The following is a 14,526-nucleotide window of genomic DNA, read 5'->3' on the forward strand; positions in this document are numbered from 1 at the left end:
TGCAGTTTTTAAAAAAATGATGTAAAACATTTCATGTTAATTTCTCAAGATCAAACCCTTTATTAGGAAACTGAGTGACAGCACCATTCGCTGTTTCATTGAAGTCCTTTGACCAGGTCGACTTAAAGGCAGTGGACACTATTGGTAATTACTCAAAATAATTATTAGCATAAAACCTTTCTTGGTAACGAGTAATGGGGAGAGGTTGGTAGTATAAAACATTGTGAGAAACGGCTCCCTCTGAAGTGCCATAGTTTTCGAGAAAGAAGTAATTTTCCACGAATTTTATTTCGAGACCTCAGATTTAGAACTTGAGATCTCGAAATCAACCATCTAAACGCACACAACTTTGTGTGACAAGGGTTATTTTTCTTTCATTATTATCTCGCAACTTCGATGACCGATTGAGCTCAAATTTTCACAGGTTTCTTATTTTTGGCATAATAATGTTGAAATACACCAACTGTGAAGGCTAATCTTTGACAATTACCAATAGTGTCCACTGCCTTTAACAACCTCCCTTTAAGTTTACATTAGCTCGTAGCCCATGCAAAAACTGGAGTGTGTTGAATTAATTGTCACGTTGTTTATAAACCGCACTTGACGATGAAATTGAAATTGCTTCTCCAGCAAAGATTTATTGTTGACTGAGCTTTTGTGATTGCCTTGCTCATGGCCGCTGATGATTCAATTCCACGGTGTTTATCTTTCATTAAAACATTCCAAACAAGAACGTGAATCTTGTTTGTTCGTTTAATAATTTGCGTACGTTTTTTAGTTAAAGACCGTCAAACCCCTCAGGGGGATTTTTGCTGCGCTTGATATTATTATATTTATTTGCATTATAAACGGTGGTACGTGTGTATTTTGTTATATATATACATTGATAAATTGAGTTATGTACACGCTTGCGGGTGTGATGGCTGCGGATGGCCTGAACGACGGGGTGTTGGGAAGAGAATGAGAGGGGCAGATGGATCGCTGGTAGAGACACATGGTGTCCGTTATTCGCTGGAACCTTTCATTTTATTTAATTTCATTTATTATGTTTGTAAAACCCCTATCAGAAAAGCGAACGTAATCACAATCCACGAACCCCGGGGATAAGACAAGGAAGGATGAAGGGAGGAAACCCCAGAGATTCTTCCGGGGAAAACCCACGCAGTCAAGTGTAGGGACTGAAAACCCACGCTACATATAGTGCCCCCAGCATTTAGCGAACCGGTGTGGCGGTTCCAGTCCCCCCCCCCCCCCCCCCCCCCGTGTTCAGTTTCCGGGACTCAGTACAGCATTATAACAATTTGAATACTTTCGCTTGCTGTGCGTAGGCGTCGCATGACGTAATGTTACCGTATTTGGCCATTCGGAAATTAAAGTGAACACGGCGGAAAGTTGAAACCGCCACATCTGGTCCTATATGTTGAAGGCGAGGAAAGATACCGCTCAACCAACCCAACCACCCTGGGTTATTGGCGGTTGGACAGCAAAGGAGAGAAGGGGGTGGGTGCATTTGTGGAAAAGATCTGATCCTGATTCGAACGGTTCACAATACAGTGCGCCACCAAGAGTTTGCCTTGAAGAAGTGCCAATTTGACGGTGTATAGGCCCACGCCTCCTAAGAGGCATCCGGGTTAGACTGGGCCTCTGTCTTTAACCGCAAGGCACCCCAAGGATTGGCAAGGGTCCGCAAGGATCCACAAGGATAAGTACAGGTCCCTGCCGCCGCGGCTGCGGCAGCCGCGATATCCAGTGATTCCATTGGATACATTGTTATTGGTAATATTGTCAAAGACCAGTCTTCTGACTTGTGAAAATTTGAGCTGAATTATTGGTCGCCGAAGTTGCAGATGCTCGATTTCAAGACATTTAAATTATAAATCTGAGGTCTCGAAATCAAATCCGTGGAAAATTACTTCTTTCTCGCAAACTATATACGTTATTTCTTACAATGCTTTGTGCTATCAACAGCTCTCCATTACTAGTAACCAAGTAAGTTTTATGCTTAATATGTTTTAGTGTATTTTGTAGCCTAAATAGCCCAAACGAAGCCGGTGTGCCCCTTTAATAACCAATAGGTAGTCTGCCAAAATAGTGTCCACTGCCTTTAAACGTGCAGTGACATATAGTGGTCTTGGTGCAAGACGTTTCTCGTTTGTCCGGGAGCCCAGCAAGGTTTATGGAAGTTTTGAGTGCAAAAGGTTTGAGGTGTGGGATGTATAGTACCCCTTGGGGGAACCTTAAAATGTGAATTCTTAAGTACAGTGGACACTATTGGTAGTTACTCGAAATAATTATAAGCATAAAACCTTTCTTGGTGACGAGTAATGGGGAGAGGTTAATGGTATAAAACATTGTGAGAATTGGCTCCCTCTGAAGTGCCATAGTTTTCGAGAAAGAAGTGATTTTTCCACGAATTTTATTTCCAAACCTCAGCTCCAGATTTAGAACTTGAGGTCTCGAAATCAACCATCTAAACGCACACAACTTCGTGTGACATGGGTTGTTTTTCTTTCAATAATATCTCGCAACTTTGATGACCGATTGAGCTCAAATTTTCACAGATTTGTTATTTTATGCATATGTTGAGATACACTAACTGTGAAGGCTAGTCTTCCAATTACCAATAGTGTCTACTGCCTTTAAGCGCACCCAGTGGTGCGTTGGGAGGGGGAGCCCCTAAACACACCCCAAAATTCAATTTCAATGAAATGTCGAGTGCAAGCTAAATTCCTTCATAAATTGAAATGCCATGGTCTACTGACCAAGAATTCTGTACTTAAGAAAATCAAAAATGGTGCCAAGTCTAATTAAGAAGGCCCTTGTTAGCACTGATTACACGTTCAAAATGTACCTAACACTCTGCTGAATCAAAATCAACTACTTAAGACAATTTTAAGTGGTGCCATCTTTGCTTAAGAAAGGGTCAAAGGTCAACAAAGGTCAAAGGTCACTATATTGAAAATGATGTGTGCAAGCAAAATGTCTTCATATATTGAAATGCCATGGTCTACTGAGTGGGATTTCCATATTTAAGAAAGTGAGTATTGGTGCCAAGTGTAATTTAGAAGGACCTTAATAATTAGCGCTAATAAGACTTTTAAATGAAATTTTGAGTGCACCGATGAGACCTATGTCAAAGTGTACCTTACACTGTGCTGACTCAAAATCAACTGCTTAAGAAAATTTGCCATCTTTGCTTAAGAAAGGCTCAAAGGTCAACAAAGGTCAAAGTTCAATAAAATTAAAATGATGAGTGCAGGCAACATTTCGTCATTGATTGAAATACCATGGTCTTTTTAGGTCTACTGGATGAGATTTCCATCTTTAAGAAAGTGAATATTGGTGCCAAGTGTAATTAAGAGCGACTTTCATTATTAACGCTAACTACACGTTAAAATGAAATTTTGAGTGCAAGGATGAAACTTGTGTCAAAACAAGTGTTCCTTACACTGTGCGGACCAACAATCAAAGCTCAACAAAGGTCAAAGTTTGGTTTTATCATTGATTGCAAGCAATATTTCTTTAAGAATTGAAAGGCTTACCATGGACCACTGAATGAGATTCCAATAGTTAAGGAAATAAATAATGGTCCTCCATGGTTTAATATGGCCCTTTAATCAGTACTAATTACACATTGTGATCAAATGTTTAAGTTCCCTAATTGAACATTGTCGGATAACACTTTTAAGAGCAGTGAACTAACAAAATCCCCAGAAGCCCCATAGGGTCCAAACACACATAGACATCGGATACACCCAAAGGTCTAATTGCTTAGCAACTGTTACCGGGCAACCAACCATCCTGTCACTGGCTTTATTGTTGCAGACATCAGGCAGACACGAGACGACCAGCCCCATGTGTATTGTACAATGTTGAGGGTTAGGGTAGACTAAGTAAATAAGATACAAAGTAAACTCCTCCAACACTTCTCGCTGTGAGTGGTGTCTCACTAAATAATGACTGAAAGAATATGCTAAAGTGGGGGACGATTGGCCAGTAACCTTTAATGCAAATCTTTTCTCGCTCTAGAGATATGTCTATTCATGGGTCCATTGACTTTGCCTGAGGTAGTAGATTTTCACCTTCTGGGACTTGACATCTCCACCAATGCAAGTTGGTAAAGCCACTGCAAAGAGTGCGTCCATGCAAGTTGGTTGTCTAATATCAAGTTCGGAAGGTCTACCCCTGCTGCTATTCTCTATCTCTGTAAGACAACTACTTACGTCCCTAATCATTGTAGGCCTACTTTACATTTCAGCCGGAGCTACTGCCTCTCACTTATCTTTATAAGATAGGGTGCAGAAGTGTATTGTCTTCTTGTTGGTGAAGTACGCAGTGAATACGCAGCGAGTATGAACCGGCCTTTAGACAGGTGAGTCGATGCGGGCGCTGTTGGTGAGTTGGCCGCGCTGTGTGTGAAGGGAAAACGAGAAACGTATTGCACTAAGACTAGTGACAAAGATGCCCAAACAGTCACACGAAACAGTCACACGTCCGCAATAGAAATTGACTGCATGGGTTCGTTCGTTTAGCTTCCCTAAAGGTCGACCCCGGTCTGCCCCGGTTTACGTTCGAATATCTTTGAAAAGGCTCATCCGGGACAGCCCCCCGGTGCCCTGCCTTCTGGAGTGGGTCACTTGGGGGCACCCGCGAGGTGCACGACATTACCACGAGAGGGCGAGTGTGATCGTTAGAACCTCTTGTCGAGGGCTCACCCGAGTGATGAGCACCGCGGCGGGTCGACCAGGGAAACACGAACGCACCGTTAGGCAAGCTCAAAACACACCGGTCACGGGCTAAACATTATTTGTAAGTTTGATTGTCCGCTGGCTCATACTTGTTTAAAATAGTAGTTTTTCAGAGACTTAACAAAAATAATAATTAACTATAAATTTATGTTATTATCATTATTTTGTGTGTAAGGGACGGGTGCTAATATTACACAGTCAGTCTAAAAAAACACTTAGGGAAGAGTAGGACTCTTATTAATAAGCGATTATGAAGAACTAATTTTAGCGAAGAGAGCAGCTATTTAAAGCAATTATGGAAACTTTAAGCATCCTTTGATATGAATGTTTGTGTACGTAAACTGCGCCAATAAAGTATCTAAATACTTACAAATGGTCAGATTTATCGGAACCTGAAATAGTATACAAAAAAATAATTATCAATTTCTATTTCAAGTTCCGATATATCTGACAATTGGCAAGTGTTTAGATACTTTATTGGCGCAGTTTAGTTTGGACGCCGGGCTAGACGCCCAACTTGGTGTCCGTTATCGCTAGAACCTTTCGTTAATAGACCTTATCGCAAAATACCAATGCGCAAGCGCAGGCTGTTGAATGAGGTGCATTGTGGGATATATATGAATCAAATTTTGCTACCAGCTAGACCACAATGCATCTAATTCCAAGCTTTACGCGCGCGCCCCAGTATTTGCGAAAAGGTCTATACCCAAAACGAACTTTGGTCAAACAGCGCCCTCTACTTTAAAATTATAACGCTCATCCAGGCAGCCAGGACAATGTTTTTGTGCTAGAATTTGGCGTTCTTAAAACACGGAGAAAGACTCAATAGAATGAAGAAGTTTGCCGTTTTAGGCGCAACTGGACGAACAGGTGAGCAGTTATTGCAGCAGGCACTAGATCAAGGACATGAGGTCATAGCTCTGTGTAGAAATCCAGCCAAATTGACAATTCAACACGACAAGTTCCAGGTACGTACATTTTATACTAATTATAGGGCCACGCTGCACGCATTCTCACAACGTATCACTACTACTACACTACCCCCTACTGCACGCTCTTACGTGTGTATTGTTGTAGGTGAAGTTCCTTTACTTCAATAGCATCAAGGTAATGTAGCATAGACACTGTAGTGTAGTATTCAACGTCAACGATCCGTGTGCTATTCGCATTGTTCACTTAAGTTTATGATCGAATGTTACGAAACGATTCGCTGATAAACCGTCATAGCGCCCTCTTTGTGGGTTGAGTTACTTAATGGGACATGAAAGATGAAAGTTGCGTTATTTTTTCCTCTCTTAGTCTCTGTGTGTGACCATTATTGTATACCTCCATGGTGTGACAGAGTCACTCAGTTTGTGTCTGCTCAGGTTTTGTTTGTTGTTTGCTTTTCAGCCCCTTAAACAAGACAATTCATGTGACGGCCTATTACTCAACTCATCCAGTTCATTATTTTTAAACCAAAGTGTTTCTGTCTTTGTAGGCTGTTGAGGCAGATGTCTACTCTGCAGACTCTATGATACCGCACTTCAAGGGTTGCGATGCAGTCTTCTCATGTCTAGGGGCAGACAGCGGGTTGATGAAAACAACAACCTTCTACTCAGATACCATGGCAGCCATTACGGAGGCAATGAGAAAAGCAGATGTACAACGCCTGATCTGCATGGCATCGTGGTACACAAATTGTACGTACTGCAAAGTTTGCATTTGCGTTTAACAATTCATTCATAAAAATTTGTTAGCATAAAACTTACTTGGTAACGAGTAATGGTGAGTTGTTGATAGTGGAAAAACTCGTAAGAAACAGCTCCCTCTGAAGTTTTTGAGAAAGAAGTAATTTTCCACTAAAATATCGGAATTTGATTTTGAGACCTCAGAATTAGATTTTGAGTTCCCAAAATCAAGGATCTGAAAGCACACAACTTCCTTGTTGTTATCTCGCAACTTCAATGACCAATTGAGTTTAAATTTTCGCAGGTTTGTTATTTTGTGCATTGTTGCTATACAACAAGTGAGAAAACTGGTCTTTGACAACAACAAAGGTGTCTGTGTCTTTAAGCTAGGTAATAATTACTTCTTAAAGGAACACGTTGCCTTGCATCGGTCGAGTTGGTCTTTGAAATGCATTTGTAACCGTTTTTTATAAAATGCATATGTGTAGAAAGATGTTGTAAAAGTAGAATACAATGATCCACACAAATATGCCTTGAAATTGCACGGTTTTCATTTAACCTCGTCGACTAACACGGTCGGCCATTTATGGGAGTCAAATTTTTGACTCCCATAGATGGCCGACCGTTATATTTCGCGTAGTAAAAGGAAAACCACGCAATTTCGAGGCAAACTTGTGTGGATCATTGTATTCTACTTTTAAAACATAAAAAAAGGTAACAAACGCTTTTTATAGACCAACTCGTCTGATGCAAGGCAACGTGTTCCTTTAAATCTATGCAACTCACTAGGCCTACATGTACACATCAGTTTGGGAGGTAGTGCTTTCTGCTCTACCAGCCAGGCTTCTGATGGGTGATACCCAAGCCTACATCTGTATATTATATGGAGTGTAAAGAGGGGTAACCCTGTTTCAGCCCAGGAGTGGGTGGCAACGGCCTCTGGAAAAACAGTAGCCCACTTTGAAGTGGCCTTGTGTCTGGCGACTTCATACATCACGTTTATGAGAACGAACTCAAAATCCATCTCTTTTGAAGTTGTTTTATCTTCTGTGTATTTGTAGATCAATTCTCATGTGTCAATTTAGTTAAGGGTTTCAGGCCTGATACTTCACGGAGGCAACAGAGGCGATGGCTTTCATGCCCCTGGTCATTACCTTGGTGCCCTTGAAACGCTCTGGCTAGTAGAACGTTACAATTTCCTCATGGGGTGCACTTTACCATGGAAAAAATGCCTCGGTGTCCTTCCCCTTTGAAGAATGAAGCATACAGGCCTGTGGTTTTCTGCGCCAGGAGTGTCACTTTGTGACAGACTTAGCACATACAAGTCTCCTATAGTATTTAAAGAGCCAATAAAGGATGATCTCAATATGTCAACTATTACCTTTTTATGGCCAAATAGACATCGTAGATACCGGTTAAACACAATTTTACTCTAAAAGTTTGCATTTAGTAACGAATAACTCGAGTCAAAAATGCACCCGGTCGCGCGGCTTTTTCAGCCGAGAGTCAAACACAGCTTATCTATTATAATGACCCCTTGACGCCAGTGACGATTTTCCCCTAATAGATTTGAACACAGTGCAAACTGAGTGCGCTATTTTCTACATCAAATAACCGCCACTGACGTCACGATTCCTTTGTCGCGCGGGTTTGTTTGACCCCGTGTTTTTCAGAAATTTGGCTTGGAATGTTCATGAGAAAAACCATTTTTACCATGTTTTAACGTGAGGTAAGAGACTCGTTATAATTTTTTAATGTTTCCTATGGACTCCAGCTATTAGAAAACTGTAATATCTTTATTGTTTGAGATCATCCTTTATCACTTTATATTTATTTAGACAGGAAAGGGGATGGAGGTCCCTTTGCCCAGGAGTGGATATTCAAGCCGATAGCAGGTCTGATCTTAGGACGAATCTTGACCAGTATGTCACTGATGGAGTCATTCTTAATAAAGGACTGCCAAGATATCAATTTCACTATTGTCAGACCTCCAGGTCTAGGTGATACACAAGTCACGGGTGGGTATTATTGCTAGATATACATACCATTTATACGTCAATCTATTAAAAGGCAGTGGACACTTTTGGTAATTCCTAAAAATAATTATTACTCGGTAACGAGTAATGGGGAGAGGTTGAGTGTAAAAACATAGAAATGGCTCCCTCTGAAGTAACATAGTTTTTGAGGAAGAAGTAGTTTTTCCAGGAATTTGATTTCGAGACCTCGGAATTAGGTCTCGAAATCAAGCTTCTGAAAGCACACAACTATATGTGACAAGGGTGTTTTTTTCTTTGATTATTATCTCGCAACTTTGGCGACCAATTGAGTTCAACTTTTCACAGGTTTGTTATTTTATGCATATAATGTTTAGATCCAGCAAGTGAGAAGACTGGTTTTTGTAGTTACCAATAGAGTCCACTGTCTTTCAACATTGTAGGTGTTACAACCAGTCCTGGGAAAAAATTTTCAATGAAACTAAACTAACTTTGTATCTGTATGTGACTGAACTCAACAGCAGCCATTTTGTAACTCAACAATCGCACTAAACAATAACAACCAAGAGAGGGCGCTATGCAGAATAGAAACTTTGCAAGTTACTAAAACAGTAGGCCCAACACATGACATTTTGTTTTGGGGAAATTTTTGTATTCGGATAATGAGCGACTAATTAAAGTTCCATTCATACTTCCTGGGAATGCGATACAAATTTTGACATCACAAATTTGTAAAGAATTTAAGTTTGCATCAGTTGAAACTTTGTTGCAAAAACAGCCATGTGCGCATTTGCAGGAAGAATGAACCGGACTTCAGGCAAGGCAAATCACTCTTCTTCCAGTTATGTGGTACTATTTTGTAAAGGGTTGTATTTAAACTACATTTATTGTCATCCTCTGAATTTAATTACAAAATCATGTTTCTCTTTGCAGATAAAGAGTTTATGACCGAAGAATGCCAGTACGTAAGAAGCCCCTGTGCCACACAGATGGCAAGAGCTGATGTAGCAAGATTCATGTTGTCAGCATTCGATACGTCTCTCTACGACAAAAAGGCAATTGCTATCTCGCTAGCCTAATGAGGCTCCAGAAAACAATAATGGTAGACATTTGTTTCAATTCAATAAGACATTTATTTTATATTGACATCATCAATGACAGGGAATATAATTGGTATAAGGACAATTGTAAACAATAGTTTTTAAAGGCAGTGGACACTATCAGTAATTGTCAAAGACTAGCCCTCACAGTTGATGTATCTCAACATATGCATAAAATAACAAACCTGTGAAAATTTGAGCTCAATCGCTCATCGAACTTGCGAGATAATAATGAAAGAAAAAACACCCTTGTCACAGGAAGTTGTGTGCGTTTAGATGGTTGATTTCGAGACCTCGAGTTCTAAATCTGAGGTCTCGAAATCAAATTCGTAGAAAATTATTTCTTTCTCGAAAACTATGGCACTTCAGAGGGAGCCGTTTCTCACAATGTTTTATACCACCAACCTCTCCCCATTACCGTCCCCAAGAAAGGTTCTATGCTAATTATTATTTTGAGTAATTACCTATAGTGTCCACTGCCTTTAACAGAATATTGGTATAAGGACAATTTTACACAGTAGTTTTTAACAGAATCAATGTAACATGTTTACAGTAATTAATCTTATATTTTTATTGAAGGGCACACTATTGACTGTAAACAAAAACACTTTATATTTTAACATGTAGGAAACAAGGTGAACACGTGACTACAGCAACTCTGCAACGACTCTTTTGAATGACTGATAGCTTTCTCTTAAAGGAACACGTTGCCTTGGATCGGTCGAGTTGGTCTTTGAAAAGCGTTTGTAACCGTTTGTTATAAAATGCATATGGTTAGAAAGATGTTTTAAAAGTAGAATACAATGATCCACACACATTTGCCTCAAAATTGCGTGGTTTTCCTTTTACTTTGCGAACTAACATGGTCGACCATTTATGGGAGTCAAAAATTTGACTACCATAAATGGCAGACCGTGATAGTCGACAAGGTAAAAGAAAAACCATGCAATTTTGAGTGATACTTGTGTGGATCATTATATTGTACTTTTTAGATATTGTACTTTTTATACGCATTTAATAACAAACGGTTACAAACGCTTTTCAAAGACCAACTCGGCCGATCCAATGCAACGCGTTCCTTTAATTTCAAATTATCAGCAAGAAGCAATGTGAAAGACACTAATGGAAATCTAAATTTAAATCAAATCATTGAATGTGAATAATATTATTGTACTTATTTCTTTTCTTTTTTGTTTACTGTGACTGTGTTTTTAACTATTCTGAGAATATATTTTATATAATTTGAGAGCCACACTGTGCACTTTGTATTTAATTGTTTGTGAATGATTGTCTCTTTTCTCAATTGTGTTTAAAAGTTTAAACAGAATAGTATTATTAAAAACAAGAGTTACACAATGATAAACAATTCCCTATGATCGCAATCACACAATTTAAAGCCATTGGACCCTTTCGGTACAGAAAAAAAAAAAAAGTTCACAGATTTACAAATAATTTACAGGGTTTACAGAAGGTAATGGTGAAAGACTTCTCTTGAAACATTGGTCCATGAAATGCTTTACTTTTTGAGAAAACGGTAAAACAATATAAATTCTCGTTAACGAGAATTACGGATTTGTTATAAAGACATGTCATGACACGGCGAAACGCGCGAAAACAGGAGTGGGTTTTCCCGTTATTTTTTCCCGACTCCGACGTCCGATTGAGCCTACATTTCCACAGGATTGTTATTTTATATATAAGTTGTGATACACGAAGTGTGGGACTTGGACAATACTGTTTACCGAAAGTGTATAATGGCTTTAAGGGATTTTTTTTACTTATTCTCAATATTTCCCTGTGTGTTGCAAGACACATTAATACTGAAGCCATTTGGTGTCAATGCGTTTCTCATTCACGTGATAGCCTTTCTCTTTCACCTGGTAACTGGCGACCACCACTTTTAGAAAGGCTCTGGGGATGGACACAACCTTGCAATAATTATATGCATAAAATAACAATTCTGTGCAAATTTTGACTCGGTTGGTCGACAAAGTCGCGAAATAATAATGGAAGAAAAAACACCCTTGTAGAAAAAAAAACTACGCTACTTCAGAGGGAGCCGTTTATGACAATGTTTTATAACATCGACAGCTCTCCATTGCTTATTACCAAGTAATCTTGTATGCTCACAATTATTTTAAGTAATTACCAATAGTGTCCAGTGCCTTAAATAGTTGCAGTTATATACCTCACATATAGAATCCTCTAATCTGATTGGTTTAAAAGGGAGTCATGGAAATAGCTGTGACGTCATATTGACTATGATGCCCGCCCTGGAAAATAATGGTCGCCCTGGAAAATAGTGATCGCGCGCGCGTGTTTTGCGGGAATAGTACCAGAGCGGGCACTAGTCTTTGCAAATAGACCTTTTCGCAAATACTGGGGCGCGCGCGCGTAAAGCTTGGAATTAGGTGCATTGTGGTCTAGCTGGTATCCAAATTTGATCCATGTCTATCCCACAATGCACCTCATTCAACAGTCTGCGCTTGCGCGTTGGTATTTGCGATAAGGTCTATAAGTGCCCGCGGTAACAGCGCCCTCTCTTGACTTGAACCGTGAACAAACTACACAATTCCTTTTTCTGTTCTTATTTGACATTTTAAGACCGAGCTGTGTTATAAAACACATATTGACTGGCACAATTTGGTAACTAGTGTACGTCTATTCCCCCTCGGCTTGTGAGTGACCAGAAGAGGGGCCAATTTCCCTCGGCCTTCGGCCTCGGGAAATAGGTCGCTCTTCTGGTCACTCAAAGTCCCTCGTGGGAATAAACGTTTACTAGTTACCTCGTTGCCAATCAATATGTGTATATTAGTTACATAAGTATGGGCGCCACCTACTCAGTGGCGGCCGTCAGTTGTGTGGAAGCGGTTTTCATATGGATCATTTTTATGTGGATAATTAATTTGATTGAATGGTTGACACTTTCCTTTTGCCATGACAGTTGCAGGGATGTTACACAATGTACAATGGAAGCTTCTGAACCATACCCTGTAGCTCTTCGATACCTCTTTCAAAGAAGACAGCTAAAGATACACTCCTTAACAGGCTAGGTCATTGTGAGAACTATCTGTTACCTTGGAGTTGGAAATCGCAGTTATTGCAATCTAGAACTTACATCATCAATTAATTGTAAAATCCCCAGGGACTTCAATTTTGCATTCATAAATAGCTAAAACAGTTTATCCATTCTGATTGGTCGAGAGGGCATCACGAGGGGTTGTTTGAACGGATGATATATAACAATAGTAAAAAGTGTTGAAACATGGGCGTGACACGCGAGCTTGCACCTGTGCTTATCCATGTATAATACAGTTTCTTCATTTCTATTGGTTGAGAGCAAGGGCCGGGACAGTTGTGCCACATCACGCGATACGCCTGCCTCGAGCTCGGGTATGAGGTTGACAAGAAGCTTACAACTGATGAAACACTACATATACAACACATCACCCTCACTCCAATCCCCAGACCTAAAGAATGGACCGTTAAACTGAACACTCCTCCTCCGTTGTCAGCTTACCACATGTTAACAGCAAAAGTACTACAGGATTACGCCATCAACAAGTACCTAGTCGACTTCAAATTGTGCCAAAAGTGCACGAGCGATATCACTCACTCACTCTCTACTGCATCTAGACAGCTGGGGTCCGCTGTGCTAATCTCCTATGTCCACGCTTAGGAGCTAGGAGCTTAGGAGTATGTCAACCTTGTTTGGTGGACCCAGTTCATCAATCCAAGATGTTATCGGGCGGCCTCGTGCTTGTTGGATTCTGCATCTATAGACAGCTGGGGTCCGGGTTGTGAGGAGGCAGTGGGAACCCAACGAGATATGGCCAGGATGTAAGGTTCAAGAGTATGTCAACCTTGTTTGGTGGATCCAGTTCGTCAGTCCAAGATGTTCTCGGGCGGCCTCTAGGTCTAGGGAGACCACAGGTACTGGTTGGATTATGCATCTAGACAGCTGGGGTCCGTTGTGAGGGGGAAGTGGGGACCCAACGAGATATGGCCAGGATTTTAGGTTCCAGAGTATGTCAACCTGGCTTGGTGGACCCAGTTGCTCCATCCAAGACGTTCTCGGGCGGTCTCTATTGACAAAATAATATGGTGCCGGTGGGATTGGGATTCTGCCTATACACTTTAACATGCGGCCGTGTTTAGTGCCTTCTTTGCCGGGATATTGTCATAAGGCCGGGAAATTTTGGCAACCATTTTGGTCTTGAGGCAGCCATTTGTCGGCCGTCCGAATTTTGGACGACAACGTAGCAAAATAAATTGTAAGAGGGTTAGAAAATTACATTCTAATATTCATTTCAATTTTGCCTGTATCACAGTTTGGGGCTGACATACAAATTTTCGTAAACTGTACCATATTTTTGGCGGCAAAATTTGCGCCAGTGGCAACCATTAATTTAGTGGATTTGAAGCATGGAAAAGGAAGTGGACTGGTAAGCAAAATTTGTAATAACAAACATTTAGAATTACGTTTTTATTAGTTATTTGTTATCTTGTTCTCAATTATTACTGATCGTCGTGGTTCACGAGGGGTCCCCCGTATAATTACTCCATACATTGGCAAAGGCTTAAAGGCAGTGGACACTATTGGTAATTGTTAGAGACTAGCCTTCACAGTTGGTGTATCTCAACATATGCATAAAATAACAAACCTGTGAATATTTGAGCTCAATCGGTCATCAAAGTTGCGAGCTAATAACAAAAGAAGAAAACACCCTTGTCCCACGAAGTTGTGTGCGTTTAGATGGTTGATTTCGAGACCTCTAGTTCTAATTCTGAGGTCTCGAAATCAAATTCGTGGAAAATTACTTCTTTCTCGAAAACTATGGCACTTCAGAGGGAGCCGTTTCTCACAATGTTTTATACCATCATCCTCTCCCCATTACTCGTCACCAAGAAAGGTTTTATGTTAATAATTATTTTGAGTAATTACCAATAGTGTCCACTGCCTTTAAATAGTGATTAAGACTGTTATTTTGACTACTTTTTGTTTAGTCCAATG

At 40.3% G+C, this 14,526-nt stretch overlaps 1 protein-coding gene across 1 annotated transcript; it reads left to right on the forward strand.

The window, feature by feature from the left end:
• Positions 1-5,500: 5,500 nt before the first annotated feature.
• Positions 5,501-10,758, forward strand: LOC139947058 (flavin reductase (NADPH)-like). Its single transcript, XM_071944885.1, has 4 exons — positions 5,501-5,716; positions 6,229-6,430; positions 8,257-8,436; positions 9,346-10,758. The coding sequence occupies exons 1-4, from the start codon at positions 5,579-5,581 to the stop codon at positions 9,489-9,491; spliced, it is 666 nt and encodes a 221-aa protein (XP_071800986.1). The 5' UTR covers positions 5,501-5,578; the 3' UTR covers positions 9,492-10,758.
• Positions 10,759-14,526: the final 3,768 nt, after the last annotated feature.

Source organism: Asterias amurensis, chromosome 14 (genome assembly GCF_032118995.1).
Source record: "Asterias amurensis chromosome 14, ASM3211899v1".
Taxonomy (NCBI): Eukaryota; Metazoa; Echinodermata; class Asteroidea; order Forcipulatida; family Asteriidae; genus Asterias; species Asterias amurensis.

Excerpts from the sequence above, each read along its gene's own strand:
- LOC139947058 (XM_071944885.1), top strand. The coding sequence starts at position 5,579 with ATGAAGAAGTTTGCCGTTTTAGGCGCAACTGGACGAACAGGTGAGCAG. Across the intron at positions 6,431-8,256 it reads GGCATCGTGGTACACAAATT|ACAGGAAAGGGGATGGAGGT; the intron begins GTACGTACTGCA and ends ATATTTATTTAG. Across the intron at positions 8,437-9,345 it reads AGGTGATACACAAGTCACGG|ATAAAGAGTTTATGACCGAA; the intron begins GTGGGTATTATT and ends TTCTCTTTGCAG.